The sequence below is a fragment of the Acipenser ruthenus genome, chromosome 1 (genome assembly GCF_902713425.1).
Source record: "Acipenser ruthenus chromosome 1, fAciRut3.2 maternal haplotype, whole genome shotgun sequence".
Lineage (NCBI taxonomy): Eukaryota > Metazoa > Chordata > Actinopteri > Acipenseriformes > Acipenseridae > Acipenser > Acipenser ruthenus.
The window spans coordinates 71,367,294-71,388,198 of NC_081189.1; the positions used below are offsets into that span (position 1 = coordinate 71,367,294).

The window sequence follows — 20,905 nt, forward strand, 5'->3', positions numbered from 1 at the left end:
GTCCCATATAGAGAACCAGACCTATGCAAATGCTATGAAGGGGAAAAAACACAGAAAGATTGTCAGACTATACTGAGGAATGTTTGATAGGTCCTTGAACATTCGCACATGCTGTATGCCCTGCTGTGATACTAAGCAGTGTAAATGCACACTGCTCCCTGGCAATTCAAGGTATACCTCGCCATTCAGAGTACCACTGTTAAAACCTAATTCAAATACAAAGAATGGAGGTTCTGAAAAACGCAGGACTTCCCAGTTTAATAAGTACTTTGATAAAATATTGGTTCTACTGAATGTAAACATGATACGATAAAAACGAGCAACAGTTTCTAAAGAAGGAAGAAAGAAAATGTAAATGGAAAACACTTGCTGATACTCTATATAGCTGAGGAAGTGCATAAACTTCTTTGCTTAAATTCATGTTAAGAGTTTGAAAATGAATGTCTGCTTCAAAGTCTCTCTTCATTCCATCTAATATTTTTGGTTCTGTCCTTTTGCTTTTAAATTTCTCAGTTATTTCCTAATGATTTGGCTTTCTTATAGCATTGACAATTAACAAAACACAGTCAACTTTCAGGTTAAGAATCCCTAAAACAACATATTGGTCTGAAAACATCTATATAATAAAAGACATATCTATATAATCGTTGCTGATTGGGCTCCAAGTCAGTAAGTCGGGTGTTTTCGTGGTTGCATTGTAGCCACTTGGTAGGCTACAATTGAGTACTTGAAGAATAGTAACAAAGAGAACAGAGAATCCCAACTACATAATACAGATTTTTTTCTTCGTGCAATCACATTTCATCGTTTCAGGCAACACATTTTTAATCTCAGGACCTAGAATGGGTAATCTAACAATCAAAGTAAATGTCACTCCACAGCATGTGAAAGAAGTGTCATTGGAATCAGCCAATGCAAACACACACACAAAAAAAAACCTACAGAATCAGCCTTTCATCACATCCTAAAAACCCCAGACGTTGACTTAACTTGCCCAGCCACTGCATGCAATACTACTGATTTACCGATTCACTTGCTGTGTTGCAGTTTACCATGTTGAGTCAGACTAGCCTCTCATACACTGTACTAGCAGGATACCTGCCTGGAATGGGACTAGACATAATTGTGACCAGCATGTCATGTTCTTATCAAAGGTACTTGCTTTTGAACTAAATAATAATAATAATAATAATAATAATAATAATAATAATAATAATAATAATAATAATAATAATAATAAAACAAATTACCAAGACTTTTTATTTTGTTTTAATTTTCACAGATTTGTATTAAGTTTCGCCCATATAAATTTTGGACAACTAAAATACTGATTATACTTTTACAGTGAACCACAGTGCAATGTGTCTGCATGTGATAGAGAGAGAAAGGATCGATGCTGTAAATCTCCCTCCCAATTAGAAAGGGTGCTGTGTAAGGGGGAAGGTATGCTGCCTCCCAGATCTGCCAACTCGGTGGTAGGTGGAAACCGGAAGGTGACCATATTAGGAGGGGCGCGTAGCTGCAAGTACTCAGGACGATTCCATTGCAGTCAGCTGCAGTCAGCTTTCTCCTCTATTGGAGAAACCATGGCGACGTGCTGACTGCAGGGAGGAGTTTGCTGGGTACAAAGGGGAAGCAGCTACGTCAAAACCTCCTCTTGCGCTGAGAAACTGGAGCGACCGGCCGGAGCTGGTGTTTGTGTGTTCTATTTTGTATTACGTGTTTGTTTGTGTTTATCGTTAGAGGAGCAGAAGGATGGGAGGCTGTAGCCGCGGAGCCAGCACTTACCCCAGAGCACGCCCTCACCACAGAGCACAACACAGCACAGCGCACGCACCACGATCCACCGAGGAGAAGAGCACAGTTTCGTGCATGGAGGATTGTGGTTTAAGGAGTGTCTTTTGTTTACTTTTTGAGTCGGGACTTGTTGTTTTACCCCAATATCATCGCTGATAGCGGGTATATTATTATTTTTCATTTGGATTATTTTATGATATTTTTGTTAATTATTAAAAAGGATTATTCTTTGGGAGACAACAGTCTGGACATTCCACATCTTTTGCACTGCACCATTCATCCTGTCACACTGCAGTTTGTCTAATCTAGTGGTGATATTTACTGCAACTAAATACAATTGACAAAATACACCACAGCATTAAGCTGCCTCTAATTTCAGTTTCAATTATTTTACCTTTCTTTGTTGCCTTTCTTTCTAAAACTGTGGAATTAAGTGTTTGCAACAATTTAATTTGGTTTTTAGTTTTTGTAATAAACAATAAGAAATACCCGGGATATTTTTATAATGAAAATAAAAGAGCCTTGAGTATTACATAGCTAACCAGCAAAAGTAATGCACAAGGTGTTTTGTAAAATGTATTTGTAAAAAGCTATTTTGGTATTTTTGTCAGAATTGGCAAAATCACCAAGGAGATTGTGCACAGTTGATTGTGTAAGACTAAAACAAGACTTAGAAATGATTACATAAGTCAATGTAATTTGTGTCATACAGTAATATATAGTGGTATAATGTATATGTGGTCTAATATGTGTTGTATACAAAGAATGTAATTTTAAACAGTGTTGTACTTTACAAAATAAAGTTTCTAAAAATTCAGTATGTTGCTAAACACTCTCTTCTATGAATATGGTCCATTATACATCATCAAACTGACCATTGCTACGCAATAATATGAAAGACATCTAATCTGTGCTGGAATTACCCTAGTTATAAATACTTTAACCCATTATTCTCTAGTTAACACTAAAACGACCACATATATAGGCATACCTAGAACAACCATGAGTAGTCAATTTGACCGGCGTATTAAAAACAACATAAATATTATAATGAAAGGACAAACAAATTGAATACAAGTCATAGTTTTATTCAGGAACGTCATTTAAAGCATCTACACAACTGAAACACTGTAAATAAACGGACATTTGAAGAGAAATGTGTTTATATTGACATATTACATAAAGCACAACCTCAAAAAACGGTAAAAAATGAAATAAACAAATGTTTAAAAATACATTTGTGTATATACAGGTATCATGTACATACAAAACTGTACAACTGAAAACGATGCAAGTATAAAAATAAATTAAAATAAATGGGTTTATATTGCCTACATAACAAAGCGCATATACGTAACTGAAGCTATGCGTTTATACACAGACATACTATAATTGAAATGACATGAATAAATAAACATTTGAACAGAATGGGCTTCATTTACAATCGTTTACAAAGTCTAAGTGCTGGCACAAATCGCACAGATCCTGCGCTTTTCAACATATGCAGTGCACTTAGGTCACTGCACATTTGGCACAGCTATCAACAGTCTTGTTGCCATTACATTTTGCAATCTGGCATTGTCGTCTCTTGCGGCTGTCTGCTCGTCCACTGTAATAGTCTTTCCCGTAGCAGAGAATGCTACAGTCAATGAAGCGGGTCCAAATTTCAGATGCCAGGGCAAATTTATCATTTTGAAGTCTGGCGATTCTGGTTTGCTTCAGAACAAAAACGTAGAAATCGCGAAATTTCACAAAAGCGATTCCGTGGCATTGTCGCTGAAAAAAAAGCAACTCCCCACTTACTGGACCACAAACTGTACAGTGACAGGCTTTTGACACCAAATGCTCCACGGGCATATACTAGTGCAATGAAAGCTTCCAATTCCTCTAAGGGCATTGACCAGGGATCATCTTGTAGCTGTCGGTGGGCTTCTGCTTCAGTGCAACGTTGTATGTGGTGAAGCGTATGCATGTCAATCAATAGCACTCAATGCACTCTCATCAATGTTGCATTTTGCATATGTCGTGGGCCCTGGGCCAAAGGATTGCTTCTTCTCCCACGGGATTTCCTGCACCCTCTTCGCACACTCGGTCCTGGCACTTCGCTGGCATCCTCCTCACCGTCACTGCTGCTGGAAGATTCATCTTCGAAAACCCAGTCTGCTTCAGGGCCAGATTTGTCACTGTCCGTCTCCGATGCTTCAGAATCGTTGTTTGGTAATCGCTGCAGTAATTCCAAACATTGATTTGCTGACCTGCGTCTTCTGCGATCCATTTTCAATATGTATTGGGGTAACTATGAATCTCTTAGAGAAACAAGTGACTTGCATATACTGAGCATCAAAAGAAACGTATCACTATTATGACAGATTTATTTTTGGAAAAAAATAAGGTAAATAAAATGATGGACATTGACGAAATGTTTTTGGTTTATTTTAAATCACTCGATCATTCATCCTTGAGCATGACACGCTTGACTGACTGACTGAAGCATATGCACTTAATCACCTAATTAGTGAGACATGTTGATCGGAGTGATTTCAGCAGTTGAATTGCAAGTTTGAATAAAAGCACTGAAAAATACCAATATGCCACTTCTGTCAAGAGAGCAGCACTTTCGTGCAATCGACATGTTGGAGGCTGGATTAGCGCAGTGTACTGTGGCTCACCATCTTGGGTGCTCACAGCCACCAATTCCAAACCTGGCGATACGGTAAAACCACGAACTGGGAGACCAAGAGTCACATCACCTGCCCAAGATCCACAGGCCATTATGCAGCATCTTTGTGATCATTTTCGTACTGCTAGTCAAACAGCTTCTGATACTGCAGGTCGTAACAATCCATGCATCAGCAGTTCAACTGTAAGAAGGCGGTTATACAGTCATCATCTACAGGCCAGATGACCATACAGGGGTCCGGTGCTCAGCAATGTGCACCGTCGCAACAGGATGAGGTGGTGCCAACACCACCTTAGGTGGACTCGCCTTTAGTGGAGCCAGGTCCTCTTCAGTGATGAATCAAGATTCTGCATAGACTGCTCTGATGGACGTCAGTGAGTATAGCATAGACGTGGTGAACAATACGCTAATTGTTGTGTATGAGAGACCAATCGGTGGGAAGGTCCAAATGTGATGGTCTTGGCAGGAGTGTCTAGTTGCTACAGAACTCTGCTGGTAGTGACTGATGGTAACATGACTGCACAGCGATATGCTGACCAAGTCCTAAGGCCTCACTTGGTGCCCTTCTTGCAAGCTAATCCTGATGCGACAACATTCCAGCAAGACAACGCACGTCCACATGTTGTTTGTGTCACAACAGCTTTCTTGCAGAATGCGAATGTGAGAGTCATGCCATGGGTGTCTTATTCCCCAGACCTGAGGCCAATTGAACATTTATGGGATGAACTTGGGTGACGCATGGCTTCTAGGGCTTGGAGACCACTGAACAGGCTGATGCTTATCCAGGCAAGAGGAAATGGCCAGGATTCCACAAGACAACATTCGAAACCTGGTGCAAAGCATGCGTCACAGATGTACTGCTTGTATTGCTTTCAACGGTGGCCACACCCTACTAGCCTGTGACTTTCACAGTATCCCCGTCCCCCCATAACTTCAGACAGTAAAATGTCAATTGTTGGTCAGCACAATAAAAAGTCACTGCACCTGCTCTGAGACAGTTTGTCATTTTCCGATCACATCTAGTGCATTTTATTCAAATATGAGTAATACGTTTCTTTTGATGCTCAAATATAAGTGATAAGTTTCTTTTGATGCTCAGTATAGTAACCCGAGTATATCTAAAACATAGAGGAGAAAAGTAGTGGCTCACACAGAAGATAGACTATCACACAGACAGGACAGCAGGGCGCCATGAGCTGTCAAGACTGATTGATGGGCTATCAGGAGGCTCATTGAAACCACAGAAATATCAGAAGACTTCTCATTTGAGGAATGCAGACTGATCTAATCAAACTTCAATACATGGTGTAAAGTCCTGACTGAAATACAAATAATACTGAAACATTTCATTGTTATAATATGTTTTATATGTAGCAGTCAATTTGACCACTCCTGATCAGAATAGGTATGACAGTATTTTAGCTCCCTAATTTTTGCAGCTACGCGATTCTTTCTTTGTCAGGGTAATTAGTACATATATTTAGGAAAAGTCAGGAAAGCACAGCTCCGTATCTTAAACACACGCACAGCAATTTAAATTTAAATTCCAAAAACTGTCAAAATGACCACCTTGGTCGTTCCAGTTAAAGCATAATGCAGTAAAGAAGTGCAGATTACTCTGCTAAGTAAGCTGCAAACCACACCAAAGTACAAGATCCCACACCTCAGAAATGCACAGCTGTGAATCATTCACTGCCACCATAAAGAAAATGAATGCCTGTAATACCAGTTGCATGATTATTAGGTAACGCATTTTGGTGCTGTAACATTTATGGGAAGCGATGTGCCCTATAGATCAGGGTGGAGAACTGGTAACTGAGGAAACACAGTTTCAGATCTGAACATAGGCAATAGTCATGACTGACTCTAGGCCAAGCTACAGCAATTCAGGACCACCGACAGAATGTCCCACCTCAAGCAATGAATGACTATAAAGAGACATGAATAAGGTTTTACCTCATCCTGACTGCTTGATGCCATTGTGTTCATGGTTTCCAGAGTGTTACCCATAGGTTTTAAGTTTTTGGTGTCTGGCAAGCACTGCAGAACGACACCCCAGTTCAGCTGAAAAAACACATTGTGCAAACCGTGTGTCACTGAATGGGGTGGAATACCTGTTTAACATTCCAGTGTTTTACTTGTTCCACCTGTTTAGTCCAGTACCTGCAGGTTTCACAACAGGAATTCTAACTGTCAATTCCTGTAAGGTAACAGGGATGTTTATACTGAAAACAATGGGTTGGACTTTTTTTTGCTATCGCTTTATTTTTCATCACTAATTTCCCTGACACAACGTACACTATTGCTGGTTAAATGTACTGCACCTTACTGGTGTATGTCAGCTACAAGTTCTGCTATTTGTGTTTATGTGGAAGTGTTTCATTTTTCTACAGTTTTGTTTCCTTTATAGTTAACTCTGTGTGAAATATATTATGAATATATTCATTGTTAGACATTAGTAATTGGTGAGCTTTTTTGTAATTCAACTAACTGTCATGTTTCTGCAAGTTATTATTATTATTATTATTATTATTATTATTATTATTATTATTATTATTATTATTATTATTATTATTATTATTATTATTTATTTCTCAGCAGATGCCCTTATCCAGGGCGACTTACAATTGTTACAAGATATCACATTATTTTCACATACAATTACTTTTTTTGTTTTTTACACATTATTTTTACATAGTTACCCATTTATACAGTTGGGTTTTCTACTGGAGCAATCTAGGTAAAGTACCTTGCTCAAGGGTACAGCAGCAGTGTCCCCCACCTGGGATTGAACCCACGACCCTCTGGTCAAGAGTCTAGAGCCCTAACCACTATTCCACACTGCTCCCCACTCTGCATCACAAAGTCACTCCACTACTCCACACTGCTGCTTTCGTAAAAGAACTGTACTTTAAGGACTCGATCTTACAAAAAAAGGGCTTGGTATTCGAGAAATCTAGAGACAAGGGCATTTAAAATAACGTACAACATCTGTGCTTCACCAAAAGATGCATGGCATCTTAAATTTTAAAAAAAAAAAGATATTTGGGATGAACTGCAATCTGTCCCAGACTAAATTTTTTATCACTGTTGCCTTAAAACGGCAGGACTGCAGTGGCATCCTCCAATAGGCTTGCACTCCCCTTATAAGCCTGCTGGGATGCAAATTTCATTCTCAGCAGACGGGAGGTCACTGCATATGCACACCAGCATGTAAAGGCCATTTGAATGGCAAATTACTTCTGCTAATTCAGGTTCAATTGTGTAAGTTTTATACAAAAATATTTGTTGAAAGATTTCAAATATAACCACTTTAAGGAACAGATAGAGATTGGAGTGTGAGGTAAAGCTTGCCCACACTTGTGTTAGTAAAATCTTCTCCAACAAAAGTAATAAAACAACAAGGTGTTAATTATTCAGACATAATAAGGCACCCGGGACAAGTACTTAAGTGTCGGCCACTGGTCTCAGAACCAGGTGTGCAATTATATCAGAATACTGTAATGAGTACTTATTGCTATAATAAAATGGCTTGTTAAAAATAAGTACACTTAAAAAATATCCCTTACAGTACATTTTTTGTTGAAGTCTAGAGAGAATGCTGTGCAATTATACTGAGATACAGTCAGTGAACTGTAATGGAACTAAAAATCGGTCAACTATCCCGTTCACGCTACTGGGCTGGCCCTAGGCCGCCCCATATTTACGTCTGCAACCCCATTCACATTTGCGTTTTTAAGGCGCCTTTGCGCGTTCACATATGTGACTGAAAAGCAGGCCTAAAATGTGGCAAACTGCTTGTTTTTTTATGGAATGATAGCCTGCACTCAGAATGGAAGAGCTACCGGGATAAACAGTAATGCTTGATTTGTAGCAGATGTTTCTTATTAATATATTTTTTTTCAATGCAGCACAGTAGCATGATAAAAAAAACAGACTATTTTGACTTACTGTTATGTATGTAACAGAGCTTATCCCCACCCACAATCACATTATTCTTGTAAGAACACAGAGATATTTAGAACGCGGGAAACAGCAACTTGCTAGTGTTGACAGGTATAAATATTTATTTTCGTAGTGGATACTTCACCTCTGATTCAAATGACCTTCAGGTTGTACACAATAACTGACATTCATAAGACAAACTCACGACTGACCACTTTACTACTGCTCCCTCCTAAGGAAAGACACGGCATTACATAATAATTAATTAATTATTCAATAACTGGTTACACCTGGAATCATTTTATACAAAAATAAACTATATTATTTAACATTCACTCGATTTACAATAAACGTTCATATAGTGTAATTTACATGACACACGTTTCTTCTCAGGTTATACATATGTGTTTAACCTGCATGAATATCGTCTTTGTTTACAAACACAATAGTTAAACTATTCTGTTGTTTACTCGTTATTATTATCATTGTCATTATTATTCTCTAGTCCCTAACCATTACAAGTAAAGACTGAACATCAGCATTATCCCTTCTCTTGGAAGATTACCGAACATATGGCTATAACAAAACCCTTGTTCCACATGTAGCTAAATATAGCAATACACCGTCATATAACAAATACACTTTGCTCAAAAACATGCACGATACAGAATAAACCACTGCTCTATTGCCAGTAGAATAACACCCTGTTGTAAAAAAATATATATATATATCTATATCTATATATATATAATTATTATTTGTTTTAGCAGACACCTTTATCCAAGGCGACTTACAGAGACTAGGGTGTGTGAACTATGCATCAGCTGCAGAGTCACTTACAATTACATCTCACCCGAAAGACGGAGCACAAGGAGGTTAAGTGACTTGCTCAGGGTCACACAATGAGTCAGTGACTGAGCCAGGATTTGAACCGGGGACCTCCTTTAACCACTGGACCACACAGCCTCCTTATATATATATATATATATATATATATATATATATATACACACACAGACGTGCTCAAATTTGTTGGTACCCTTACAGCTCATTGAAATAATGCTTCATTCCTCCTGAAAAGTGATGAAATTAAAAGCTATTTTATCATGTATACTTGCATGCCTTTGGTATGCCATAGAATAAAGCAAAAAAGCTGTGAAAAGAGATGAATTATTGCTTATTCTACACAGATATTCTAAAATGGCCTGGACACATTTGTTGGTACCCCTTAGAAAAGATAATAAATAATTGGATTATAGTGATATTGCAAACAAATTCGTTTCTTTAATTAGTATCACACATGTGTTCAACAATGGTCTGCCTGAAGTACAAAACAGCACATTAACATCAACATGAAATTCGTCCTTGCCAAACTCGTTGATCTGATCTTTAGGGGTGACTAAAGGGGTTATTGTTTCCGGCATCTTTGAACAGCTCTGGTTACTGACTGAAGTAAACTGAAGCATTCAACACTGAACTTGAATACCGGAAGCAGTTCTATTAGACAGGTATGTTTATGTAAATTTAAAGCAAAGTTGCCTGTGTTCATGTTTATATATGGTACATGTATTGATTTGGTTATTATCAAACAAACAAAAAAAGCCTTAAATGTTTTTTGCCCCCCCTCAAATGTAAAACAAAAACATCTCAGACAACATAGAAAATCTACGTTTTTCTGTGTTATCATGGGAAATCTAATTGACAATGTGATACGAAAAGGTGGCCTAAATCTGCTGTGCGTTCATACAGATGTAAAGGCCGGCTCTGGTCCCGGATTGTAGGCCCTGGGCCACACCGAAATGGCGGCCTAAATTTAGGCCTGCCTTGGGCTGCCTTTTCTTTTTTGGAGCGTTCACATATGAGAAAAGGCGACCCTGAAGCGGCCCTGGGCTGCCTTAAATCGCAAGTGTAAATGGGGTCAAGGTTGCATTGAAGTTTTATAAACATGGCAGGACTTTAGTTCTCTTTATTTCACTTGGACCAACCATTGTCATACCAATGAAAATGCAAGGATCAGGTTCACACAAGACTTGCAAGTACATAAGTGCAAGTTTAAGCGAAAATCATGAAACGATTATACACAATTAAGGAATCATTTAATGCATTGCCGTTGCACAGTCTTGCAAATTCCTTGTGTGATCTTTGCATCCAAGCGTAACCATTGGATATTTAAAGAAGAACCTTTTCCCTGATAAGATGTAGAACTGTTTTTAGTCTTCACAAAAAAAGAGTATAAAGTTCTGTTTACACAATCATCTCAAGGTCTGCTTACAGTATATGTCTGTGTAAATATCATTAATCCTCATAAAGTTCTCGTTATAAAATAAAACACTTCTGGCTTGAGGAAAAATCCTTGGACTCAAAGTTGTTGTGTGTATGGACGGTGAATAGGCTTGATAATTTGTAATCATTCCTTACTTTTTCTATTCAGGTCAGTTTGTTCAGTCAAGAATATTGCTTGTTTGTTTTTTTAATTTTTTTAAAGAAACAGTACAAAAACACTGAAATGCACCAACCAGTTTGTTAAAATTTGTATTATCGATTCGTTTTTCATAAAGGGTAACTTAAAATCAATGGTAGCAGTTCCCCTTTAAAACACACATACACAGACATTAGTAACTTAAATCAGGTTTTGAAAAAAAAACATTTTGCAACCTTGGACTGAAAAACTTGTTGCTGGTATACAATGGAAAGTAATAAAGTGGAACTACATTCCTGGATACCTCTATGACCTCACATAGTTCCAGACATGCCTTGCAACCACCACTTCCGTAAGACACCAGTAGGTGTTTTTAAAATTAAAGTTGAATCAGCTCAAAGCTGATTTAACACTATTTCTGCCTCCCCAAAATGTTTTTTTAGTTTTTAAAATGACAGATTAAATGTTGTAATGCCATTTTTAGAATTAATAAGGCATGTGTTCTGAACTAAATATATGGAAACATATAAGTGACAGGCAGACCTGCTTAAAAATCCATACTTGGATACACTCAACTGCTAAAAGATTGTCCTAGTCAGGTTTAATCTCAACGGAATAAGTGGTTCTCTCTCTTTGCATCTATATATGTAAAACTCTGTATGATATGCTTACAGACATACAGGCACAACCACGGTATACCTCTGCCACTTCCTTAGTGGGAAATAATAAAACCACAGGCATGGAAATAAGACTTCTATTGCATAAGAGATTCACCCATTCCAGGTTTTAATATGAGCTTGATTAGGCACAGTGTAGTGGGAACAAGCTCAGATGGGCCTTTTTAAACTGATAGTAAAAACCAGGAATAGAGCTATGCAATAGGGAGTCTTATTTCCATCCCTGAAACCAGGTGGCAGGTTGGCTTGCTTTAAATGTGGTAAGTTTGTATTATTATTACACTCTTGTTTTTTGGTGAACACCGTACAGACATAAATATATATTTCAAATATCTGCCACAGAATTTGATAACTACTGTAGTGGAGCAAATTGTACAAAGCTAATTTCCAACACTGTCTTGTCTCACCCAGACGGGTGAATTATTATTGGGTTTTTTTTGGTTGTGTTTCTAGCCAGAGGTCTTAAACCCTTTCATTGGTTCTTTATTTAATGTCCATGGGACAGAAGATGATGGCATTCTGGGTAACACATCACAGCAATGCCTGCTTTTTTCCTTGTTTGCTATAAAAGCCAACTCAACGTGACAATAAAAATCCACTCTATTCTTAATTACTGTTTAAAAACTCATTAGGAGGAGAAACGAGTTGCTTCAATGGCTGAAAAAAAAGTGATCATGCTGGGAGTACACCACATTTTAGCGTAGCTGTTCAAACTAAACATGGAAATATAGTAATATGTGCTTTAGCTGTTACCGAGTGAAAAAAAAAAAAAAAGATTACAGAGGCTTCTCATCCACTTTGATGAGGATTAGGTAGATGGTGCATGTTTTAACCCATGGGTGTGTGACCCAGAGCAGGGATGGAAATAAGATTCTTATTGCATAGTAGTTTCACCCATTCCAGGTTTTACTACGAGCTTGATTAACCACAGCGTAACAGTAACAAGCTCAGGTGTGTCTTGTTTTACTATGAATTTAATAAGGACCGGATCAAACTGTTATGCAATGGGAGTCTTATTTCGATCCCCAGTGTCCCAGGGGTACATTTACATGTGCTAGAGCACATACAGAGCCAGCAATACCTGTTACTGCACTAAATGAAAGGAAAAAAACACAAACTGGAATGTGTGGACAGCAAAGAAACAATGTTCATTTGTGTCGTTCCTCCTGCAAACCGCCTCACACCTGCTGACCTGAAGCCAACATTATAAAGAGCAGTGCGATTATCATCGGTAGACAGCAGCAGGTAGCACACGGCAGCCCTCTGTAGCGATGAATTTCAAGTTGAAACACTAGAAGTGTAGGCACAGCTGCTCAACCAGCAGCAAACCCCAGGTAATCTGAGCCAGGGGAAGCTCATTAACAATACAAAACCAGTAAAACTAAAAAAAAAAGAGCCAGCTTTGTAGAAACCATGCACCCATTTAAAACATGTCTGCTGACTGTGAGCTGCAGATGTTATGTGCTGTTGATAATAAAAATGTACAGGTGCTGAATAAAACATTTGAAACAGATTCTGGTAAAAATATAATAAATAAATAAACAAATATAAAAAAAATTCAGCAGGACTTAAGGCTACCACACACCAGACAAGATGCTATTTTTCATTGGGCGACAAGATACTTTCGCAGAAGCAGCACACAGGTGATGCAACAGATTTGAAAACTGCCAGATCTATAATATACAGATCAAGACTGGTACATGCTCGTCAACATGATGTAGTGCCTTCTCTGACAGAATTTCAACAGGGCAATAAATCACACATACCAGGCTTATCCAGTACCTTTGAAATGGACACCAATATATTATCTTTCAAATCAGTATCTTTAAAATTGCGATGATCTTTGTCTGTATTTTTCCACAAAGTCTTTTACACAGAGCAACAAAAGAGATAGAACAGGGGTTCACAGGCAGATAGACGTGGTCCCAGTGTACTGTAGGGCAGGCATTTTTAGATAAGTGGAAGCAGACCACATTCCCCAAATCTCCCAAAATGATTATGCTTACACTACAAACAAGAAAGAAGCAAACAAAGGGGTCTGCACTGAACACTCCCTCTTACTCGGTTCTGAGGTCAGCATGTTCCTGCAATCAATCAAAATGAACTTTCAGTAATAAATTAGATCTATTCCATTAGCTAACTGCATTAGCTAACAGACACTCTGAGGTTACTTTGCTTTAATACTGCTAATTTTATGCAGTAATGTTTTACGTATCGATACACACACACACACACACACACCACTCATTCTGTATCACTTTCTAAATGTTTCCTTTCGACACACTAATGGTTTTAAAAGTGTTCTTTGCAAAAGACCGCAACTGAAAACAGAAATGCTGGGATTGGCAAAATAAATAAATAAATAATATGCCGATCCTAACTGCAGTAGACAATTTGCAAAAATACAGTTTTCACCAATATATAGTATATCCAGAGCTAAACAACAAAACCTGCCATATATATATATATATATATATATATATATATATATATATATATATATATATATATATATATATACACACACACACACACACACACACATACACACACACATAAGGGAGGCAACTGAACACAATAAAAACATTTGAAGACTCACTTGATATTGATGAATCCTGAGTGATGTCATTTGAGAAAGAGCTCTGCCTGTCTGTCTTTCTCTCCAGCAAAATGGGCAATTACAGCATTATGCCAGCATGGATTTTTTTCAACAGCCTCAACGATCCCCTTTTCCATAGCATTAAGAGCAAGATGGCTGAAGTGCTCCTGACCTGTGGTATTCCTTGAATATGTTTCGATTCACTTTAGGCAAGAAAAGCTCCGTTCAACAGCTGCTGCAGATGCAGGAATGGTTGCTACAAGATATATCAGACAGTAAAGCTGGCACATGGCTGTGTCCAAATTGTTTTGCTTGAAGTACTTTAAGAATGGGAACATATCCCTATTAACAACTTGGGAGATTTTTGTCTGCATAGAATACAATGAGCTCACTTTTCAAGCACTCAATGTCAAAGAAACAGTTGTACTTGTTTAGTGATTCTAGAGCCTTGATGGGAAACTCATTGTTCATCTCATCTGGAGACATGCTGTTGTATATATAGGCAACAATACTTCAGAGTAGGATCAGCTTGACCCCTCTTTCTTCTCACTTTATTGCTCTCTGTAGGAGCTCAGTAAAGTCAGCAGCTTCATTAAATAGCTTTTGGAAAGTATTTTATGGTTTTCATGTTGGTGTAATCAATTCTCCTCCTGCAAAACACAACAACACACATCAAAAACTGGATCAGTCCGGCAGAAAACCTGGTTGTATGAAAGCAGCATAAACATGAAATCAAAACTCTTCAGTGTATTAAATGAAGCTGCTTGATGCAGTGGTTTCAAAGGTTTGTAGAAGTTTTGACCGTTTTGACAGCACATTTCCGACTGCCCTGGAAGTAAAATTCCAACGAAGTCTGCCAGCTCCACAACGCTGAAGTACGCTCGTTCACTCTGTTGACTTCGAAAAAAAGCTTGCAAATCCGGATAATGTAGCAAAGAAAATGCTTGCTTCTTTGATGAACTTTGTTGTTTGACTAATCACCAACTTAAAGCGATGGGCATATCAGTGTATAAAAATAGCCAAGGGCACCTGTTGTATTGTTTGTGTAAATAAACACACCATTTTGTTGGTATTGTTTACAGCCTGGATGGGGTTAAAATGCCCCATCCAGATAAAATCATGAGAATGATTATTGACAAACTGGCTGTTGACCACACGCACGAATGTGGTCAAGGGATAAACTAGGTAATTAATAGCCAGTTTATCCCTCTGCCACAATATAAAAACATGCAGCTATGGCTGAACGGGGTGGGTTGTCCAGAGGAGGAAAGAGACAAGTAAGAGCAGATACTCAAACATTCACTGCTTTGTCTACAGTCCACAGTATCGACATTGAACATTCAGAAGTCTACAGTGAAGACAGCACAACAGATCATTGTTATTACTCCGCGTTCACGTGTGCTTTCTTTCCTTGATCTCAAGGAATTGTACATAAGTGCCATTTTTATAATAAGAACTGTCCTTGTGGAAATAGCCTCTATTTCTTCAATAGGAATGTAACACTATGGTATGTCATGTTGTTTCTGTTGGTACTACACCAAGCGATTGTCCTGATGGGACTATTTAGTATTGGCCATAGGGCCACATTCACAAAGCATGACTCCGGAGTTAAGGAGTTAATTTAAAAAAAAATGTTCTGGTATGCATGAGGTTTTTCTACACTGTTGCTAAATTCACCAATAGTCTATGTGAACTGATAAGGGCTCAATATTAAAAAAAAACCCATTAGCAATCGATGAAGGACAAAATTGTTCAAAAGACAAAACATTAGCTAGACTATTATCAATTAGGAGTCATTTGAAAAACATATGTACTGGGGTTGTAAAATCCTTTGATAGCCAGCATGTATCACAATGAATTAGGATTTGTATTGTGTAATACATTAGAACAATTAATTATTTGACCCCTTTTGTCAAATTTACCATGCTGCTTTCTCTTTTTCTCTCTCGAATCCTTTTGCCTTGCTTCACATGCACCCCGTTTCTTTCCCTGCAATATTTCTTCTTCAATTCCAACCCACTTAGATTTTATATGCCCTCTCCATCACATTGCTATTCTCTTATTCCAACAACCCAGCTAACTCATCTGTCTGATCGCACTCAATTTCAATTGTACCACACAGCAGTTAAGCACTTCTGCCCCAATCTGACTCCTCACTAGTGTATGCAAAGTACAAAGCAGCACGTTGACAATGTAGAATATACAAAACATACTTCATAAGAAAATAGAGTTTACCATTATTTGATGATTGGGAATGGAGGCCTGGGTACTAAATACTGCACAACTACACCAATTTTAATGTTTACAATTCAAAATGACAATTTCTGATAATACAGTTGTTGCTTACCATGACTCCCTGTAACTCTACTATGGATTAGGTTTATATGGGTTGACTGCCCTGCCTGTCCACCCAAGGAATGCTAACCTGCCAGACTGATGAGTGTTTCTTGAATGTAGCAGATTTTTTCTCTGATTTTACATGTTATATATTAAATGTGGCAATTTCCAACTCAACCATTAAACCTCTAGAAATAGTAAAATAAACCAGTAAAAGTCTACTTGTCTGGCTTAAATGTTTAAATAACGGTACATTATTAAACTGTAGTTTTGTCTAAGCATCGATTTTTGCATTATGTGGAACAGTGAACACCGCTTAATTGAATCAAGGATTAAATCAACCACCTACTGTGGTAAAAAATGTAATTCTCCACCTTCCAGTGTTTCTAAAAATATCTATGACTTGAATCACAACAACAGGCTTTAGAATTCCGTTACAGTATCCAATGAAGTGGAGATTTTCATTATTAAATCAAATACAGTAGTTTTTTTTTTTAACACACATTCAAAAAGCCAGCAGCAAATAAATGACTGCTTGGTTAAGATATTTAAATTACCCCCCCCCCCCCCCCATTTAAAGTAATACAATGAGGTAACTAAGTACATTGAAAAGGGAGAGGCAAGAGTATGTGGACCATTAGAACATATTGCCGATTAAATGTTGCCAAACTATTCCCAGCTTTACCTCAGGTTATAAAGGCCCAACTGTCTAATGTGATCTCTTCCCTCTATTAAAGTAACACTAGAGGATGTGTATTTTGAATGGCCATTATAAGCAGGTTTGACCAGTAAGACAAAAGTGTACAGTATATGGAGAGAAAAAGATACCAATTCATAAAAGGATTGCTCAAAAACAAACTTGTTTTTCATTGTATCTGCCTCCTGTGACCTCAGCATTATCCAATTCACTGCCTGTTCCGTTCTCCTGAGATCTGTGCTGCAGCACCCCCCCCCCCCCCCCATCCCCATCCCCATCCCCATCCCCATCCCAAGGGCAACCTTACAAGGGAGCCAAACAAAACAACTCTTTTATGGTAAGTGCAGTGTTATAATGACAATGGTAAGTCCTCCCTTACCTTTTTCCAGTGTGTGTGTGTTTTTTTTTTTTTTTAAATGATCACCCATATATTTTGACACCCTCACCATAGTGCATGCTATCTCGTTCATTACCAGCATTCTTTTGACTCGGGCTTGTATCCTACTCCTGCCGGCTAAGCTTGTGTGTTAAGAAAAGCACCCAGACTAACTATTTTTATTTGAACATTTCAAAGCTCCGTAATTCTGGGCATACTGTATATCTTGACATTCACACTACTGTGTCCATCCCACGCAAGGCAGAAATCACTTGTCCATTGTTTGTCAATTATTCTCTTGTTTTTCCGCTTTCTGTTCACATGATCCTTCCAAGCATATGTTATTATCACTCTTGCTTATTAGCACTGCTAGGCACCAATTCCTCGCGGTACAGTACAAGCAGAAACATATGATGCCCACATTAGCAACATCCAGGGAAATTTTAATAATACAGCATCAGTCTGGTCCTTACGGGGCAGCAGTGTGGAGTAGTGGTTAGGGCTCTGGACTCTTGACCGGAGGGTTGTGGGTTCAATCCCCAGTGGGGGACACTGCTGTTGTACCCTTGAGCAAGGTACTTTACCTAGATTGCTCCACTAAAAACCCAACTGTATAAATGGGTAATTGTATGTAAAAATAATGTGATATCTGTATAATGTGAAATAATGTATAATGTGATATCTTGTAACAATTGTAAGTCGCCCTGGATAAGGGCGTCTGCTAAGAAATAAATAATAATAATAATACTAGCAGATCAATGCGACAACGACCCCGGTTCAAAAATATCTTTTGAAATTCTTTATCAGGCTTATGCATGATCACAAAGTCCTGTTTCTGCTACTCTTTCAACTGTGTGTATACAGAGAGATAATCCCTGTCAGAAAGGATGATCCTTGTAAAAATAAGTCAGATATATTCGATATCAGATGTCTGATCCAGTACAGTAACAAATAATCCATTTAAAGATTGACATGTTTTATTTTATTGTGCTCTATAATAGCCCCTTCAGTCCCTGGCTAAATAAATCTTCCCTTCTTTTTACTGCTAACCTGGACAGTGTGCTAAATAACGTTCACTTTGAGATTCTTGTGACAGTTCCAGGTGTATATACTGCCTATGCACTAATGTGGCATACTTGCGTTCCCTACTGCTCCACTAAAGGAGCCTAGCTCTTTCAGAGGAGCGGTGTTGAGTTTGCACAGGATGTCTGTGAAATGTGTGGTTCAAACAGACACAATTGTGGAAAACAATATGTTTTACAGGGACCTGTAATGTGTAAAGAACCCACCACTCTCCTAGCAGAGGCAAAAGAGCAAAAACAAATTTGCTTGAATCCAGCAGAGAAGGGGCCACTAGCGTCACAGGACAGCCTGAGGCATCAGGAATTGTGGGTCTCAAAGCGCCAATCCCTGATAAACTCAGTGCTTCATGCTGAAAAGAGATGAAATTGATTTCAGGACTTTTCCATCGTCACTGCTGCCATCTTTGTATCTTGTCTGCTTGTGTTGTCTGTTGTTAGTGATGGTAGCACTAATATGGTGGGTGGATGTATGCTGCCTAATGTATGCACCTGAACGCATCTCTCAAGATTCATACTGAACCGTGGATACGTAGAGCACTCGGTAAATCTAACTATTTATCAGAATGCACCAAGAAGGACACCTACCAGATATATCTTTAACTATTCAATTTTTCAAAAAAGAAGATGTTGGCTTCCAGGTATATTTGAACTGATTAGCATGCATGTTTGTCAGATTCTGTTTGTATGAACACAGGCAAAAAAAAATATTTGGCAGCAATATAAATACTAAATAAATTACCATGATACGACTCCTCTAAAAAATTACTATACACTCCATTAGAAATGAAGCCTACACAGTCAAGCTAACGCATTTAAGTGTAATGGGGAAAATAGATTCAGCCAAGTGTTCCTTCGGCTCCACTCTGAGTGGTGGGATATGGGACAGAGAGTGAATGAATCCTAGTCAACAATCTCCCTCCTGACCAGTGAGGGCACGGTATAACAGGAACAGTGTGCCCCGGACTGGATGGTTTGGCAGTTCATTCCAGGGTCAGTTGGAAGTCGGCCATCCAGAAAGGGGGCGGAGTCACAATACCAGAAGTCATCGCCTTAATGCGGTAGGCAATGTGTCAGTCTTGGATTGGAGGATACATGATTGCAATCGCTACTAAAGGGGGCGTGACTGAAGGTATATCAGGGGATATGGCAAAGCAATCTGTTCCTTTGCTATGGTTACGAAAGGACCAGTGAAGGAGTACTCTATTATAAAGAAACCGTGAGTTTTTGTGTGTTGTTTTGTTTCACTCTTAAACTGTTACGTTTGTTGTTTATAGAAGGCTAATATCCGGGAGCTGTAGCTAAACAGCCAGCAACTAAACCCAGAATACACTTCACCATTGTGCACGTATAAACCTGTAAATCACCACTTTCACTAAGAGCACTCTCTGGTCTTGTGACAGTGTTGTGTTTGTCTGTGTCTTAGTGTTATTATTTCAGGGCTGAACCCTGTGGTTTACCTGCGCAATACACATTGTTGTGTAGAGCCAGGTATTATTATCTAAGGTTGCCAAACAAGCAACCCAGCCAAACAAAGACCTGTTTAACTGTGAACTGTGTTTCATTCCTGAGCACTGCATCACCTCTACACCTACACACTGCAAACCACTTTGCCACAGTGATTCATAAGATATTTTGTATGATCATATACAGGACATAAAACTATAAATGACAAAACGTGGCAGCAGTCTTTAGTGTTTACCAATGTCTGCAGTTAGCAATGCAAAATGAAACAATCGTATTTTCTGTTAAAAAAGTTAAAAAAGCTCTCACAGAATTAGGGTTATGAAGCTTTCCTGGAGCAGTGACCGATATTCCTGAGGCGGATTTGTAATTTCCTAGATTGTAGTTTCGATCTCACTACACCTGCAGATCACTGTTAAATTCCACAGGCAGTAAAGAGATCGATAAACCAATCATGCAAAGAATACCGAAGTAAAAACACTCTCTCAATCCTAATCAAAGGCGATCAAGCCGATGTGTTGGTTGAAATGTGGTTATACATTCCTGTTTAAGAACATCTAATCAGTTCTATAAATAATTTCATCATGATAGAATATCTATTCGATAAGCACAAACAATACATGTTATTACTGCAATTTTGGACTGGTATTCATGAAATGGATCTATGCAGTATATACAGTACTGTGCAAAAGTTTTAGGCAGGTGTGAAAAAATGCTGTAAAGTAAGAATGCTTTCAAAAATAGACATGTTAATAGTTTATATTTATCAATTAACTAAATGCAAAGTGAGTGAACAGAAGAAAAATCTAAATCAAATCCATATTTGGTGTGACCA

General features: G+C 38.3%; 1 protein-coding gene across 3 annotated transcripts in view; it reads right to left on the reverse strand.

The window, feature by feature from the left end:
* Positions 1 to 20,905, reverse strand: part of LOC117420797 (coronin-2A-like) — an 81,549-nt gene that overhangs the window by 37,052 nt on the left and 23,592 nt on the right. Inside the window, exon 1 of one of the 3 annotated variants that reach the window (XM_059028913.1) lies at positions 14,118 to 14,535. The exons of 1 other annotated variant lie outside the window; for it this stretch is intronic. In XM_059028913.1, coding sequence (XP_058884896.1) covers positions 14,118 to 14,147 — 30 coding nt within the window. In that variant the 5' untranslated portion in view covers positions 14,148 to 14,535. Of the gene's footprint in view, positions 1 to 6,433; positions 6,553 to 14,117; positions 14,536 to 20,905 lie in introns of those variants that run through there. One more of the 3 variants, XM_034034437.3, reaches the window with a different exon arrangement.